Source organism: Tachyglossus aculeatus, chromosome 25 (assembly GCF_015852505.1).
Source record: "Tachyglossus aculeatus isolate mTacAcu1 chromosome 25, mTacAcu1.pri, whole genome shotgun sequence".
Lineage (NCBI taxonomy): Eukaryota > Metazoa > Chordata > Mammalia > Monotremata > Tachyglossidae > Tachyglossus > Tachyglossus aculeatus.
The window spans coordinates 11,458,359-11,475,888 of NC_052090.1; the positions used below are offsets into that span (position 1 = coordinate 11,458,359).

The 17,530-nt window shown below is 42.7% G+C and overlaps 1 protein-coding gene across 6 annotated transcripts in view; it reads right to left on the minus strand.

The window, feature by feature from the left end:
- Positions 1-17,530, minus strand: part of NOL4 (nucleolar protein 4) — a 252,054-nt gene that overhangs the window by 167,042 nt on the left and 67,482 nt on the right. For all 6 annotated transcript variants that reach the window (XM_038766654.1, XM_038766647.1, XM_038766648.1 and 3 more), the window contains one exon: positions 7,996-8,128. In XM_038766654.1, coding sequence (XP_038622582.1) covers positions 7,996-8,128 — 133 coding nt within the window. The remainder of the gene's footprint in view (positions 1-7,995; positions 8,129-17,530) is intronic.

Here is a 17,530-nt window from a genome sequence, read left to right on the forward strand (position 1 = left end):
GGCATACTGGGAGAGATGGGTCCATGGAGCCGCTTATGGGTTGGAGACGACTCAACAGCATAAGACAAGATAAGACTCTCCCAAGCGCTTAGTAGAGTGCTCTGCACACAGTAAGCGCTCAATAGACTGACAGTAGTCTTTTCATTCACAATCATCCCAATAGTATTAGCATGGAAGACAACACACCCATTTAAAGTAGGTCCTTGGGTAAGACCCACTTTGGATTTATCTAACTTCCTTCCACCAGAAAAAGATAAGGCTAAAGGTTTGTAGTCAATCAAGATTTGTGGTTGACTGAACCCAAATATTAAGTGGGAACATCAACACTCTGGGTAAATACTGTCAGAAACATTACTGATATGGAGAAATGGTTGCTAAAAATGATTGTGTCATATTACTGTCATCTCTATAGGATTTTTTTTTTGTTGGTTTCATCCAATAACTGATTTGGAGAGGAATTAAAGCCACATTAACAGTTCATGGATTTGTAATTTTAAAGTAAATAACCAAGTAGATAAACTGAAGTGTCATTAAGAATTTGGGTATTCTTCATTTCAGGATCATTTTCTTTATGGTGAGTTGTGATTGGCTGAAAGTGTTCGTTGGCTGTATAATTTACACAGTGGAATCTCACAAGACCCAACATAAAATCATTTGTTGCTAACAAGTAAACACAGTAAACAATTTGAGACTGTTCTTGTCATTACCTACCATATTCAATTGCTTAAGGCAATAATAAAAAAGGTGACAGTTATGCAGCTGGGATGGTAATGATGGGATGGTAGAAAATATGATTGTACTCTAGTGGCAAAGACCACTAAGAATTCAAGACAAAGTCTACAAAATGGGTAATTCACATTTAACAGCATTTTTGTTGCTAGAGACCAAGTCAAAACACATATGTAAATATGAACACAGAAAATATTAGTAATGCAACAGTGGGAGGAATAAAATCAAGCACCAATATAATGCAATGACCCTACAATATGCTCACAAAGGCTGCACATGAGTGAGTATCGAGAATGCTTTAGCCAGTTTTGCCTAGACTATCAACTGCCTGGTTTCCCACAACTTACTACCTCGCTTTAACTCTTTCATTCTCCTGCCAGTAAGGGACAAAAACAACGCTTTATATAGGCATATCGCATGACAAGGCCATAATATGTTCCTTGAAAATTTGGCTGCATCATAAATGGTTATGCCGTGGGGTGCATTTCCCCACAGGCCTACATACAATTAGTGAAGTTCGGTACCACAACCAGTCCCGTCTGATGAAAGCCCTAAGTAAAATTAACACTGTAGATTCCTCTTTGCTAGGCCCTGGCCCTTGTCTCTTCTCAGCCACTATCCCTAAAGACGGCCCTACTGAGAGCTCACCTCCTCCAGGAGGCCTTCCCAGACTGAGCCCCTTCCTTCCTTCCCCCCCTCGTCCCCCTCTCCATCCCCCCCATCTTACCTCCTTCCCCACAGCACCTGTATATATGTATATATGTTTGTACATATTTATTACTCTATTTATTTTACTTGTACATATCTATTCTATTTTATTTTGTTAGTATGTTTGGTTTTGTCTCCCCCTTTTAGACTGTGAGCCCACTGTTGGGTAGGGACTGTCTCTATATGTTGCCAATTTGTACTTCCCAAGCGCTTAGTACAGTGCTCTGCACACAGTAAGCGCTCAATAAATAGGATTGATTGATTGATTGATTTCCTGACTATCTTAGCCACCCCCCATTATCGTCATCTTTCTGGTATACTTTGTTCACCAGTGATGGGTGTGGTACCGTCGATGCAATATTCGATGCAGTGGGCCAGCAGGGGAAGGAAGGAAAATGATGCCAGAGTTCTGGCTAGGGTCCTCTCAATGGCTGGACATCTGGGCCGTTGCCTCAAATGGTAGGGGACAATTTTTGACCCTAATCCCTCGCTGCTCTCTACCCAACTCTGTCTATACACGGCGTCCACCACCTCAACAGCTACTTCTGGTGGATCGGGGATACGAAACTGTCACCCAGGTCGCTGGTGCCTGGACCTCTGGGATCTGGCCCTGCCACTTCCCCGCTTGCTTTCCTCTGTCTAGCTCTGACACCCCTCCCTTGGTGCCCTCACCTGAGTTCCACCAATTCTGCTGCTGGCCCTCCCTCCATGCCCGGGGCACTTGCTGAAGTCAGGTGCTACTGCCGGTGGGCTGGGAAAGGAAACTGCCTCCTTAGCCCTGCCTGGGGCCCTCCCAGGGGCTGGAGACCTGGGTCCTGGCCCTGGGGCTTGCCCAACTCACTGCTCTCTGTACAACCCCAGCCATGCAGGCCCAAGTTTTGTAATCTCAGCAATCAGCACCCCTTGCTCAAGGTGTCTCCCTGGTAGCTCCAATCACTCCTGAAGTGGAACCAACAGCCCTGTACCCTGCTGGCCACCACCACCCAACCTACTGTGGGGTTCTTTGCCTCTGCCTACCCATATCTATCTGCCTTTGACACTGTGGACCACCCCCTTCTCCTCAACACGCTATCTGACCTTGGCTTCACAGACTCCGTCCTCTCCTGGTTCTCCTCTTATCTCTCCGGTCGTTCTTTCTCAGTCTCTTTTGCAGGCTCCTCCTCCCCCTCCCATCCTCTTACTGTGGGGGTTCCCCAAGGTTCAGTGCTTGGTCCCCTTCTGTTCTCAATCTACACTCACTCCCTTGGTGACCTCATTCGCTCCCACGGCTTCAACTATCATCTCTACGCTGATGACACCCAGATCTACATTTCTGCCCCTGCTCTCTCCCCCTCCCTCCGGGCTCGCATCTCCTCCTGCCTTCAGGACATCTCCATCTGGATGTCCGCCCGCCACCTAAAGCTCAACATGTCGAAGACTGAGCTCCTTGTCTTCCCTCCCAAACCTTGTCCTCTCCCTGACTTTCCCATCTCTGTTGACAGCACTACCATCCTTCCCGTCTCACAAGCCCGCAACCTTGGTGTCATCCTCGACTCCGCTCTCTCATTCACCCCTCACATCCAAGCCGTCACCAAAACCTGCCGGTCTCAGCTCCGCAACATTGCCAAGATCCGCCCTTTCCTCTCCATCCAAACTGCTACCCTGCTCATTCAAGCTCTCATCCTATCCCGTCTGGACTACTGCACCAGTCTTCTCTCTGATCTCCCATCCTCGTGTCTCTCTCCACTTCAACCCATACTTCATGCTGCTGCCCGGATTATCTTTGTCCAGAAACGCTCCGGGCATATTACTCCCCTCCTCAAAAATCTCCAGTGGCTACCAATCAATCTGCGCATCAGGCAGAAACTCCTCACCCTGGGCTTCAAGGCTCTCCATCACCTCGCCCCCTCCTACCTCACCTCCCTTCTCTCCTTCTCCAGCCCAGCCCGCAACCTCCGCTCCTCCACCGCTAATCTCCTCACTGTACCTCGTTCTCGCCTGTCCCGCCGTCGACTCCCGGCCCACGTCATCCCCCGGGCCTGGAATGCCCTCCCTCTGCCCCTCTGCCAAGCTAGCTCTCTTCCTCCCTTCAAGGCCCTGCTGGGAGCTCACCTCCTCCAGGAGGCCTTCCCAGACTGAGCCCCTTCCTTCCTCTCCCCCTCGTCCCCCTCTCCATCCCCCCATCTTACCTCCTTCCCTTCCCCACAGCACCTGTATATATATATACATGGTTGTACATATTTATTACTCTATTTATTTATTTATTTTACTTGTACATTTCTATCCTATTTATTTTATTTTGTTGGTATGTTTGGTTCTGTTCTCTGTCTCCCCCTTTTAGACTGTGAGCCCACTGTTGGGTAGGGACTGTCTCTATGTGTTGCCAATTTGTACTTCCCAAGCGCTTAGTACAGTGCTCTGCACATAGTAAGCGCTCAATAAATACGATTGATTGATTGATTGATCTAACAGCAGAATTTACATCAAAGTGTAAACCACAGCAGATATCTAGAACGGGCAAATCTAGGCACTAAAGGCAGAACAATAATGCTGAATTCCACATTCTCTTTGATAAGTTTCATGACACTATGCAAAACTGAAAAAATACTAATTTTCTTGGAAATAGTAATGGATAATGCTTATTCTGACATCAAAATATTGTTCTGAAATTTCTCATCATAAGCTTATTCTGAAAGGAGCATAGAAGAATGCATGCACATTATTTATATGAAATGCTTTCTTTTCTCATTGCCTTTCTGGCTGTGTTAATGCTGTATTATAATTGTCATAGTGTCAACGATAATCTTTGTTTTGAACTCAGAGAAGCAGTTCAATGTTTATCATTAAAGAAAATTTTACCATGCAAAAAAAAACCAACAAAAAAACCCAACAACATAATTTACTGGTTCCAAGCGAGAAAGATTTGGGGCTTACAAATTCAAAAAGCTCCATTTACTCCCCCTTATGTTTCTGAATTGGTTTCATATAGTTTCCCCTTAAATTCCATTACACCTTTAGAGTTTTTTTTAACATGACATTGTTTCCATAAGGATATTTAGTTTTCTGTCACTAATCCATCTCTCCAGCCCTCAGCGCTCTCCTTCTCGGCAGTCTCACATTTCCTCCTCTCCTCCCATTGATGCCCCAAATTTAAGATGCCCGAAACAGAGCTCCTCATCTTCCCACACAAACCCTGTCCTTCACCGAACCTGCCTATCACTGTAGACAGCACTCCCTCCTCTCCATCTCATAAACCTGTTACCTTGGTATTACTCTGGAGTCTTCTCTCTCATTTAACTCCATCCATTTGATCTGTCATGAAATCTTGTGGGTTTTATCTTCAGAGCTCTAGACTCAGCTCTTTCCTCTCCATCCCAACAGCTACCATGCTGATCCAAGCACTCATCATTTCCCACCTTGACTAATGCATCAGCCTGCTCACTGACATCCCTACATCCTATCTCTTGCCTCTCCAGTCTATACTTCACTTTGCTGCCTGATGATTGTTTTTCTGATAAACTCTTCAGTCTCTACCTTGAAACTTCTCAAAAACCTCCAGTGGTGGCCCTTCCACTTCTGCACTAAACAGAAATTCCTTACTGTTGGTTTGATGGCACTCAATTAGCTCTCTCCCTCCTACCTATCTTTGCCGATCTCCTGCTACAACCCAACCCGCACACTCTACTTAACACCAACCTATTCTCTGTATATCTCAATTCCATCTTTTCTGCCACCAACCTCTAGCCCATGTACTCTCTTGAGCCTGGAACTCTCTCCCCCTTCATACCCAACAGTTCACCACTCTCCCCACCTTCAAAGCCCTCCTAAAAAATCACATTTCCTCCAAGAGACCTTCCCAGAATAAGCCCATTATTTCTCTTATCCACCCTCCTTTCTGCATCAACTATGCACTGGTCTATGTACTCCTTAGAACCTTGTTACATACCCCAGCCCCACAGCACTTATGTAAATATTCCTATACTATATTTCCCCTATCACTAATCTACTTTAATGGTTGTCTTCCCCTATAGACTATAAACTCCCTGTGGGCAGGGATATCATCTACCAATTTTACTGTATTATATCAAACACTTGATACAGTGCTCTGCACATAGCAAGAGCTCAATAAATTCCACTGATTGATACTGGAATCCTGGACCACAGCTGGTCAGTAGAGTTTCTGCATATAAGAAAATTCACTCAACAAAAATTCAAGTTTTCTCCCTACAAAGCCATGAAAATAAGATGACCAAGACGTATAATTCTAGAAGGAAGCTACTCTTTCCTCTATTCAGCCCTACGGCACAGAGTGCCTGCTTTGGAGCAAGAGGGCTGGAGAGTGAGTAAACATACTGTACTTGCCTCCTTCCATGCCTTGGGATGAAGCCTGCAGGTGCAGAGATCATTAAGGCTACAGTGACCGAGGTAGAGGCTGGGTCGTCTTCTCCTATTCATTTCTGCTGCTCTGTTTCTTGCTGTTTTTTTGAAAGATGGGAGAACTCAAGGGAGCCAACAGGAATGAAGTAGCAAAAAGATCAGTTGATGGTCAAAATGCAACCTATTACCTGGGCCAGAATTCAGCATAGCCACCGTGGACACCATGCCCCACCTCTGGGAGGTATGTTTGGGTAAATATTTACTCCCCCCAATCTCATGCCCATCTCTGCTTGCTCACTTTGGTTGCTCTTATGTTCACTGGGGGCTGGTAATCCTGCTGGCATTTTATGCTCAATTATCAATAAAATGTTAAGATTGCTCATCTTCTGCTACACTTTATAAGATGGCTCTTCAAGAAGTATGCCCAAGGAAACAAGCTAGAGGTAAAAGAGGGGAGGAAAAAGATGCCCGAAATGGAAAGGAGTAAAGCATGTGTAAAGCACCTATATTGAACCTTTTCCTCTCCTTTCCAGGCCACAGGGAGTACTCTACCAAGGAATTCCTTAACCAGAATTTCCTGCTGTCAACTCCTTTAACAGACTGTGCCTGATAAAACTAGCTAAGCAATACTGACTGAGAAATGCAGTGGAAATTTCTTTATTCCTTATGTTGGGGGAAGGCTATGCCGTTTACCAATTGTTGGTAATATTAGGCACTTCATTTACAGCGTGGCTCAGTGGAAAGAGCACGGGCTTTGGAGTCAGAGGTCATGGGTTTAAATACTGGCTCCGCCAGCTGTCAGCTGTGTGACTTTGGACAAGTCATTTAACTTCTCTGGGCCTCAGTTCCCTCATCTGTAAAATGGGGATTAAAACTGTGAGCCCCCTGTGGGACAGCCTGATCACCTTGTAACCTCCCCAGCACTTAGAACAGTGCTTTGAACATAGTAAGTGCTTAACAATTACCATCATTATTATTATTACTAAGCACTGGGATAGATCCAAGGCGATCAGATCGGCTACAGTCCCTGTTCCACATGAAGCTCACCGTCTTAGTCCCCAGCGCTTAGAACAGTGCTTGGCACATAGTAAGCACTTAACAAATGCCATTATTTACATGCACACTTCACCCATGATTGGCAAAAGGATGGCACAATTACTTGCACATGTAATTTTTCTTCTACCAAGATTACAGTTTCTAAACCAGAGGACTCCATTCTGTATTTTACTGTACATACTTCAGGCAAGCAAAAACTCAAAGCTAGTGAAAGAAGACAAGAGGAACCTCTAGGAATTTCCTTTCCCATAACAGACCCCTGCCACATCTGCTGCCAAAAATCAAATGAGGGTAAAACCACCATCACGATGATTGCCATCACTATGACTGCCTTCATTACTTCGGGCAACAGAAATGAAAGGGGCTTTCACTCCACATGGAAAATACCTCATCTTCACTTTCAATTAAAACTAAAGGCTTAAGAAAATTTGGCATAAAAAGAATCCTAAATTCTGAAATAACTGCATTCAATTTATTCAACTTAAAATTTTACACCGTGGGATGATGACTATAGACTGAATTTCTGGTTGTGAAGCCTGACTGCTGAATTAAGCAAGAGCCACCAAACCTTCATACTATCTTTGGGTGGAAACACAAAAATCACAAGATATGTGCTACTTCATGTTAAGCGCATTAAAAGGGTAAGGAGGGAGGAGAAGATCCAGGGTCTTGCAGTGTTAACTACCAATTGTGTTTATCCTAATTAGTTTTCACAAATAGATATGGTTGTTTGAAGAAAAACATTTTAAAAATCATCCCGAGTTTGTGTTGTGCCTAGAAAACATACAGGACACATGTACTGAACTGAGAAATACACATTTTCATAAAAATGAGCAGTGATAGTCCTCAAAGGGTAAAAGTACGCAAAACTGTAGATCATTACGTTATATGAACAGTCACTAAACATATAAATTTGATATGTACATTTCAGATTCTTCTTGAATCGATGAATGTTTCAATAAAGGCTTGCTGATACCCAAACTACCAAGTGAATAACATCTCCATCTAAATTTCTAGGTATAATGATAGCTACCACAGGAACAGATAAATCCATAAGGGAAGCTTGAAATTGGTTCTCACCAAAGACAAGACACCTAAAATGACCAATTATCTCTCTGCGATTGCTTTACAAATGGGAAGACTTACCATCCTGCTGGCCATGAAGTGTCTGAGGACTTTGCATTCTTTCTTCAAGGTTGGAACTGAGGTCAGAATTAACGGCTGACATCCTGGTAGAATCACTCATATCAAACTCATCGCTTTCAATGGAACTTTCATCCTACAAAGTCAAAGTGTGTCATGAAGAAAAGTATCATCAAACATCACTACTCACACATTATTCTGCTCTGCACACCACTGGATATTGGGGGGACACTTAAAGGTCAGACAGTCAACAAGCCCTAACTGAGCAACAACCAGACAGAAGGCATAGTAATAAGCATGTGGGGGCAATGTCCAGGCAACCTAACTATATGTAATTATTTGAAAAGTGGGTAACAATAATAATGATGGCATTTGTTAAGCGCTTACTATGTGCCAAGCACTGTTCTAAGCACAGGGGTAGATACAAGGTCATCAGGTTGTACCACGTGGGGCTCACAGTCTTAATCCCCATTTTACAGATGAGGTAACTGAAGCACAGAGAAGTTAGTGACTTGCCCAAGGTCACATAGCAGACAAGTGGCAGAGTAGGGATTAGAACCCACGTCCTCTGACTGCCAATATGTACTGGGAGTCGGGACTCTTTCCAATAAGCCAAACTGCTTAGGACATGGGTTCATCAAAGAAGGGTTCAAGAGAAGACAGGACCAATCCTGCGCAGCTAGAGGATCTACAACTTCACTTTTAAGGAGGGAAGAAAGATTGGTTGGTGCACAGGTGGAAGGAGGGAGGAATTATGCACATTGGAATACCTGGCCTTACCATTTGGGAAGTTTGGAGGCAAGAAAGGAAAGAATGAGTGTCGGGACAGTCACAAAGGAATGAGTTTAGAATGGAAGCTTGTGGCTTTGGAGACAGCAGGAGATGAGACTGGACAGGCATAGGACAAGTTGATAGAAGACCTTGAACAGAGACTGGATTTGACCTACAGAGTGAAGGAAATCGGATGTCCTTCCTTTGGCCTGGAAATTCCCCCTTTTAGACTTTAAGCACTTTGTGATGGGGAAATTTGTCTGCCAACTGTTATACTGTACTCTCCCAAGGCTTAGAACAGTAAGCACAATAAGCACTCTGCACGCAATAAGCACTCAAAAAATACGACTGATTGATAACCCCCACCCCCTTCGTATCCAAGAGACCACCACTCCCCTCACTTTTAAAGCCATCTTAAAAATCACATCTCCTCCAAGAGGCCTTCCCAGACTACGCCCTCATTTCTATGTGCCTTCCCTACTGTCACCTATGCAATTGGATCTGTACCGAAAAGCACTTGGTTTTCACCCCACCCCCAGAACTTCTGTACCAATTCCTATTTCTCCCATTTCCCCCATCCATAATCTATTTTAATATCTACGTTCCCCTGTAGAATGTAAGCCCCTAGTGAGCAGCAGGGCTACCAACTCTTTTGCACTGCATTCTCCCAAGAGCTTATTAGTATAATGCAGTAATGAGAAGTGAAGGGTAAAATAACATGAATGGGTTATCCTGAGACATCTTAGCTCCTGGTGCACAGGGTTCTACTTTAGGGGCTGTTGCCCAATGGGGACAAGATGTGCTAAGTCTTAGGAAGATGAGGACATAAGGAAGTGTGGAAACAGATGCCCTAGGGCTTATCTTTTAAGACACCCTGTTCATCTAGAGAAGCAACGTGATTTAGTGGATAGGCAAGTCACTTCATTTCTCTGGGCCTCAGTTACCTCATCTGGAAAACGGGGATTAAGACTGTGAGCCTGATGTGAGTTTTGCTATTGTTACCTTGTGTCTACCCCAGTGCTCAGTACGGTGCCTGGCACAGAGGAAGTGCTTAACAAACATCACAATTATCATCATCATCATCTAAGCATTTGCAATGCCCACCATACCTTTGCTGCAGTTCTGGAGATGGACATGGAAAGCAATTTTAGTAAAAATTGGTGAATTTTAGCAGAAGCTAGAGGCAGAGAAGTCAACAAGGGGGAGAATGAACCAAAAATTTGAAAGCAACCCCTCACATAAAGTATGATCTCAAACAGTAGTAGGAAAACAACGGAATTAAAGTAAGAAAACGAAATCAGAGAAGATAATGCTCTAAGTTCACATTAAAAGTAAAGATGCTATATACTAGTGTCTTTGCTTTTTAACCACTGCCTCTCAATGCATGGACTAATCATGAGCTTGGATGATAAAGTAAGCAAGCTAATGAGGAAGGTAATTAGCATTTTTATAATGATGGCATTTATTAAGCGCTTACTATGTGTAAAACACTGTTCTAAGCGCTGGGGAGGATACAAGGTGATCAGGTTGTCCCACGGGGGGCTCAGTCTTAATCCCCATTTTACAGATGAGGGAACTCGGGCCCAGATAAGTGAAGTGACTTGCCCAAAGTCACATAGCTGACAATTGGCAGAGTCGGGATTTGAACCCAAGACCTCTGACTCCAAAGCCCGGGCTCTTTCCACTGAGCCACAAATATTAGTATAAATACATTATGAATATTCATTCAATAATTCAATTATATCAAGTGCTTACTGTGTGCAGAGCACTGTGCTAAGCACTTGGAAGAGTACAGTATAACAATAAATATGAATTAGTAATAATAATATTCATTCAATCATATTCATTCTAAAAAATACCATAATTCCATAATAATAATGGTATTGTTCTAGGTAAATTCTACTCTGGAAGGAAAGAAAATCCACCTAAGGAAATACTAATGCAGAATGAAAACTACCTGCAGCATAATTAATCAAGTCTTTTTCAAATAGGCTTATGATGGTGTTAATAAATATCAGAGAGTAAGGGCTGCTCAGAGAAAATTATAATGAAAACCAAGGTTCATGCCTGGGTTTCTTCTATACTACTTAATCATGAAGTGGTGTCAGATATCCATTAAGTCCACCAAGTAGAATTTAAAAACTTGTTAGGTTTTGATTTCTAATGGGCAGGTATTTCAGCCACCTTTGAAGCAGTGTCTAGGGAAATCTGGAAGGAGGGGGAAAAGGTAAGAAGGATGAAATTTAAAAATTACATTCAAAGGATCAAAAATTGGAAACAGAGATGGAATTAGATGATAGGGATCTATTCTTGAACCATTCTGCTGTATAGGCTGGCAATGAGGCTTGCTGCTTCACCACACATGCCAAACCGTTTAGTTTGTGGAGATGGTTTTAATCAACTGTATTTATTGAGCGCTTACTGTGTGCAGAGCACTGTACTAAGTGCTTGATAGAGTACAATACAACAGAATTGGTAAATATATTCCCTGCCCACAATGAGCTTACAGTTTAGAGGGGAAGACAGATATTAGTATATATACATTATGAATATTCATTCAATAATTCAATCATATCTATTGAGTGCTTACTGTGTGCAGAGCACTGTACTAAGCACTTGGAAGAGTACAGTGGAACAATAAATATGAATTAGTAATAATAATATTCATTCAATCATATTCATTCTAAAAAGCACCATAATTCCATAATGATTATGGTATTTGTTAAGCACTTACTATGTGCCAGACACTGTACTAAGTGCTGCGGTGGATACAAGCAAATCGAGTTGACACAGTCCCTGTCCCGTGCGGAGTTCAAAGTCTCAATCCCCACTTCACAAATGAGGTAATTTAGGCACATAGAAGTGAAATGACTTGTCCAAGGTCACACAGCAGACAAGTGGCAGAGCTGGGATTAGAACCCAAGACCTCCAGATTCCCAGGCCTAAGATCTATCCACCACACCATGGTGCTTCCCAAAAAGAGTGACCTAGCAGCTTGAACTATGCTTAACAATTTCTTACTCACAACAAGCTTACAGTCTCGAAATGGTATGTATTCATTCATTCAATCGTATTTACTGAGCGCTTACTGTGTGCAGAGCACTGTACTAGGAACTTGGGAAGTACAAGTTGGCAACATATAGAGACGGTCCCTACCCAACAGCAGGTTCACAGTCTAGAAGGGGGAGATGGACAACAAAACAAAGCCTATTAACAAAATAAAACAAATAGAATAGTAAATATGTACAAGTAAAATAAATACAGTAATAAATATGTACAAACATATACACATATATACAGGTGATGTGGGGAGGGGAAGGAGGTAAGGCTGGGGGGATGGGGAGGGGGAGGAGGGGGAGAGGAAGGAGGGGGCTCAGTCTGGAAGCCCTCCTGGAGGAGGTGAGTTCTCAGTAGGGCTTTGAAGGGAGGAACAGAGCTAGCTTGGCGGATGTGTGGAGGGAGGGCATTCCAGGCCGGGGGAGGACGTTGGCCGGGGGTCGACGGCGGGACAGGCAAGAACGAGGCAGAGTAAGGAGGTTAGCGGCAGAAGAGCGGAGGGTGCGGGCTGGGCTGTAGAAGAAAAGAAGGGAGGTGAGGTAGGAGGGGGTGAGGTGATGGAGAGCCTTGAAGCCGAGAGTGAGGAGTTTTTGCCTGATGCATAGGTTGATTGGTAGCCACTGGAGATTTTTGAGGAGGGGCGTAACGTGCCCAGAGCGTTTCTGCACAAAGATGATCCAGGCAGCAGCGTGAAGTACAGACTGAAGTGGGGAGAGACAGGAGGATGGGAGATCAGAGAGGAGGCTGATGCAGTAATCCAGTAATCCAATGCAGTAAGTACATAACTGCTGAGGGAGGGTGAATAAAGAGGAAGTGAAGGTTTAGTTGGGGAAGGTCTCTTGGAGAGATGTGCCTTCAATAAGGCTTTGAAGGTCGGGAGGGTGATCATCTATTGGATACAAAGAGGGAGGGTGTTCCAAGCCAGCGAATGGTCGGTGGCGAGACTGAGGTACAAAGAGAAGGCTGGCATTAGAGAAGACAAGTGTGTGGGCTGGGTTGTAGTAAGGAATCAGGGAGGTAAGGTAAGAGAGGGCTTTAAGTGCTTTAAAGCCTATGGTAAGAGTTTGATTTGGGAAAACATGGACTAAACATTTTTGTAGAAAACTGATCTGGAAAGCAAAGTGAAGGACTGGAGTGGGGAGAGATAGGAGGCAGGGAGGTCAGCAATGAGGCTGATACAGTCATCAAGATGGGATAGAATAAGTCCTTGGAATACAGCCTAGCAGTTTGGATGGAGAGGAAAGAGTGGATTTTAGCATCGCTGTGAAGGTTGAACATATAGGACTTAATGATAGATTGAATGTGTGTGTTTGGTGACAGAGATAGGAAGGTTTTTCCTAATATGCTCTAGGAAGCAAACCATTGAACACAAAAACTTCCCAATATCAAAGGGTAACCTTTGGTCTTTTAGAGAAGAAATCACAAACCTTTGGAAACAACTCTAGGTTAAAGTCACCTTAGAATAACCTTGCAGCAGTCCCACCGAAGAGAGGGCATCCGTAATAGGGTTGACATGTCAACTGGGGCTGAGGATAAAAGCTCGGAGCTGCTGAAGTTTGGGTTTTCCTCTCTCTGGTTATCGAGATTACCTGAGCTTCTTTCGGCTGTGGGGTAATCAACTTCAGGGAAGCATAAATAAACCAGGAGAGTCCTCCAGTCTGTAGACATGTCTACCAACTCTGTTGGTTTGTATTATCCTAAGTGCTTAGTACAGTGCTCTGCCCATAGTAAGCACTAAATAAATACCATTGATTGACTGAGAGAAGTGAAGGCATATCCAGAATAGGGGATTTGGGGGATTAAAATATACAATTGATATGTGTGCCACGGTTCTTATAAAGGAGATTTTCACTCTGTGACCATTGAAACCAAAGTTTTTTTTAACATCTAATGGACTTAAAATGATAACCATTCTGTTTCCGGGTGAACTCCACAAGTGTCTTTTAGTGCCTTGTACTCTAGGTCTTCAATAGCTTTAGATAATACAACAAGACTTTAAAAGAAGTTTAATATTTTTGTCAAACTAGCAAAGATACCATTGAAATGTTCAAGTCACAGTGAAAGATAAGTTCATTAGATACCCTCTGTTAAGTGTTATTGCTTTGACCTGTTAAATAGTGGTGTTCCCTGAAGGGAGGAAGAATAGGATTAAAGGAAAAAAAGGCATTTTTTTAAATGGCAATTCCTTTTACACACCCGGGAGGTCAATGACTCCATAATCTGGCTCTCTATCAAAGGCAACCAACCTAGTAAAGCCCCATCGGAGATTAAATTTGTAATAGTTTGAGAAAAAGCACAGAAGCAGTTAAGGATAGTTAGAGGCCTCCCACCAACCTAAAGATACCTCCCTCCTGTTCCTGCATTTTATAAACTGTATTTGAGCTCCCACACTATGTAAATCAATGTACTACATCCTGAGCAAATTTACAAAAGAAAATGAACATGTTCCCTGAGGTCAAGGAGCTTATATAATGGGGAAAGCAAAAAATAAGACATACGGACATTCAACTGGAATATAGCACATAAGAAAATAAATGTGATAACAAGATTAACAAAAATAAACGGTGCAATTAAGAAGCCTATCGGAATGTTGAGATGGCTATAAGGATGGAGTAGCAAGGAATTGGTGAGGTAAGGTTTCATGGAAGAAGTCAACTTTTAGTAGATCTTTAAAGAAGAGGTGGAAGGAAGGCAAAGACAGTGCAGGGGATAGACAGGAAATTAACTTGGGATAACTGAAAAGCAGAAGCAACAGCATATTACTGTAAGATAAGGTAAGAGGGAGTCAGTCGGCTGATGTAGAGTCTCCAAGCCAAAGGTCAGGAACTTTTGACTTATACATATGCAATAGGGACCCACTGAAGTTTTGGGTTTTTTTGTTTTAGTGATAAAGGTGGCGATGTAACCTGACTGCAATTTCACAAAGATGATTCGTGCAACATTAGGTTGGGTATACTGGATAAACTGGGGGCATGGACACTAGAAAGGGGGTTATTTCAATAAGTCAAATGGAAGACAAAAGGTCTACTTTTACCAGAATTGAGGGAGCTGGGAAAGAATGGGGTGAAGCTACTAATTGTTACTGAGAAGACACCAACAGGATTTATGGAAAGACTTAATGTGGGGAGGTAAAAAGAGTCACAGAGGATGATCAAGGTTGCAGGTACATGAGACAAGGAGAAAGTCAGGTTATTCACAATGATAGTAAAGGTGGGAAGGTGGTAAGACACTGTTGATCCCTTATCTGAATGAAGGAAAGTATAACAAGTGACTTTCATTTGCTATATACCTCCATTAATACCTAGAGTTTGAAATGTCAAGAATCCAGATTTTGTCATCATCGAGTTATAAATTTGAAGGGATTTCTTTTTTCCTTTTGAGAAACAAATGACTTAGTAGACAGAAGGGCTCAGCATGTGAGCGCTGTAAGCTGGCACAAAGTCGGTTTCCACACTTTTTGGCAACAACCACAGAAATAAACACATCACTATGAAAATGAGCTTGCTACAAATAATTTGACAGTTTCCATCCAGTCATGAAATCATTTTTAAATTTTACATAAAAATCGCTTCATAAATTACTGAAAATGATTTTTACAATTTTTAAAATAGTGGGAATTGCTATTTTCTCCACTGTTACTTAACAGTTTAACAATGTTTGTTTTACCATTTATTTAATAATTTATAGGCTGCCATCTGGTAAAATATACTCTGGACTCTAACTAGCCATAGATGAGCTCCACTGCCCTTACTTCTTCAGGAGGGGATTTTCAATGTCTTGATTTTAAGCATTTATGGGCACTAAAATGATGAAAAGTGCAGAGGACTTGGGAGGAAAGAGTGGACATCAAAAAATGACTTTCAAGCATGGCCAGATTCCCTCCTGTAGAAGACAGTAGAGGTGTCCAATTCAACATCCACATCTCCCCAATGCCACTTACCTAGTGAGAAGATGGGTAGTGAATCAATTGTATTTATTGAGCACTTACTGCATACAGAGTACTGTATTTAAAGCTTGGGAGAATACAATATAACTTAGTTTCTATATACGTTCCCTGCCCAAAGAGCTTATAATCTAGGGTATTGCTTTCACACTCAAAAGTGGGACCCAGGAATCCACCCTGAACTGATGATAAAGCTCTCAGTAAATGACCTTGTGAATTCCTGCCAGTTCATTTGAAAGATTGATTATCCCCTAAGGACTCTTATCTACAATCCCTTGTCTTTTTGTATTGTTTCTTTATTTCCTCTACTCCATGAAATCTACCAAAATCTCCAATGAATTACAGAACCAGATGAAAATTACTTATACTAAGTCAAATATTACACAGGATTAAAAAGAATCCCAGAGATGAAAAGCATTCATTAACATCATCAACATCAGGAGCCCTAATCACAAATAAGTTTATCAATCAAGACAGATGGAGTTAGGTCACCTCAACCTCCCTCTGTAACATGTTCTTTCAGTCAAGATTCCCCAATTCTCTCCTGCTAAAATGTAAGCCCAGATTCACTTGTTTCACCCTTTATAGAGGTGTTTTTTTAATCTCCTACTTATACTAGCCCCTCACATACTAATTGTCATCCCATAGCTCCTGGAAAAACAATCCAAATCTCTTTATTCATTAATACCAAGTTAGGTTACTTTTCTTAACTTCCTTTTTGGTTACATCTCCTTAAATGTGGGAGCAGGCGCATGGGCTTTGCCAAATTGGTCATGTCCCATAAATGCTGCTGCCAAAATCATCTTCCTTGAGACTACTTTATGTACCTCTCCTTTTGAAGCATATAATAGACGTCTAATTTCCAATATGGCCAGTCAAAACTCCCAGTTCTACTTCAAAACACTTGGCTATCTGGCTCCATCTGCATTGAGCAGCCCGTTAAGAGCTCTCCACCTAAACCTTCCATGAACTCTAGAGAAAAATGGTTATCCTCCATATTTACTCTTCTATCTATTCATTCACTCATTCACTTGCATTTATTGAGCTTTTACTGTGTGCAAAATACTGTACTAAGCACTTGGGAGAGTACAGTACAACAATAAACAGATACATAGTCCCTGCTCATAACGTTCCTCAAACTTCTCAGAGCCTGTTCCACATGCTTAGGAGAACTTGCCTTCCTGAGTTCACCAAGCCCACTTCCCTTCTATTCACCCTGGAGGGATCTTCTGAGCACATTTACAGCAGTCAATCATATTTATTGAGCACTTGCTGTCTGCAGAGCACTGTACTAAGCCCTTGGGAGAGTACAATATAACACTATAGCAGTCACATTCTCTGCCCACAACAAGCTTACAGTCTAGAGGGGGAGACAGACATTAATATAAATAAATTACAGATATGTACATATGTGCTGTGGGGCTGAGAAGGGGGATGAATAAAGGGAGCAAGTCTGGTCGATGCAGTAGGGAGTGGGAGAAAAGGAAAGAAGGGTTTAATCAGGGAAGGCCTCAGAGGAGATGGCTTTGAAGGTGGGAGAGTAATTGTCTGTCGGATATACAGAAGGCATACCAGGCCAGAAGCAGGACACAGTTCGGTGGTGAGACAGATGAGATCGAGGTATGGTGAGTAGGTTGGCATTAGAGGAGCAAAGTGTGCAGGCTGGATTGTAGTAGGAAAGTAGCAAACTGAAGTAAGAGGGGGCAAGGTGATTGAGCGCTTTAAAGCCAATGGTAAGGTGTTTCTGTTTGATGCGGAGGTGGACGG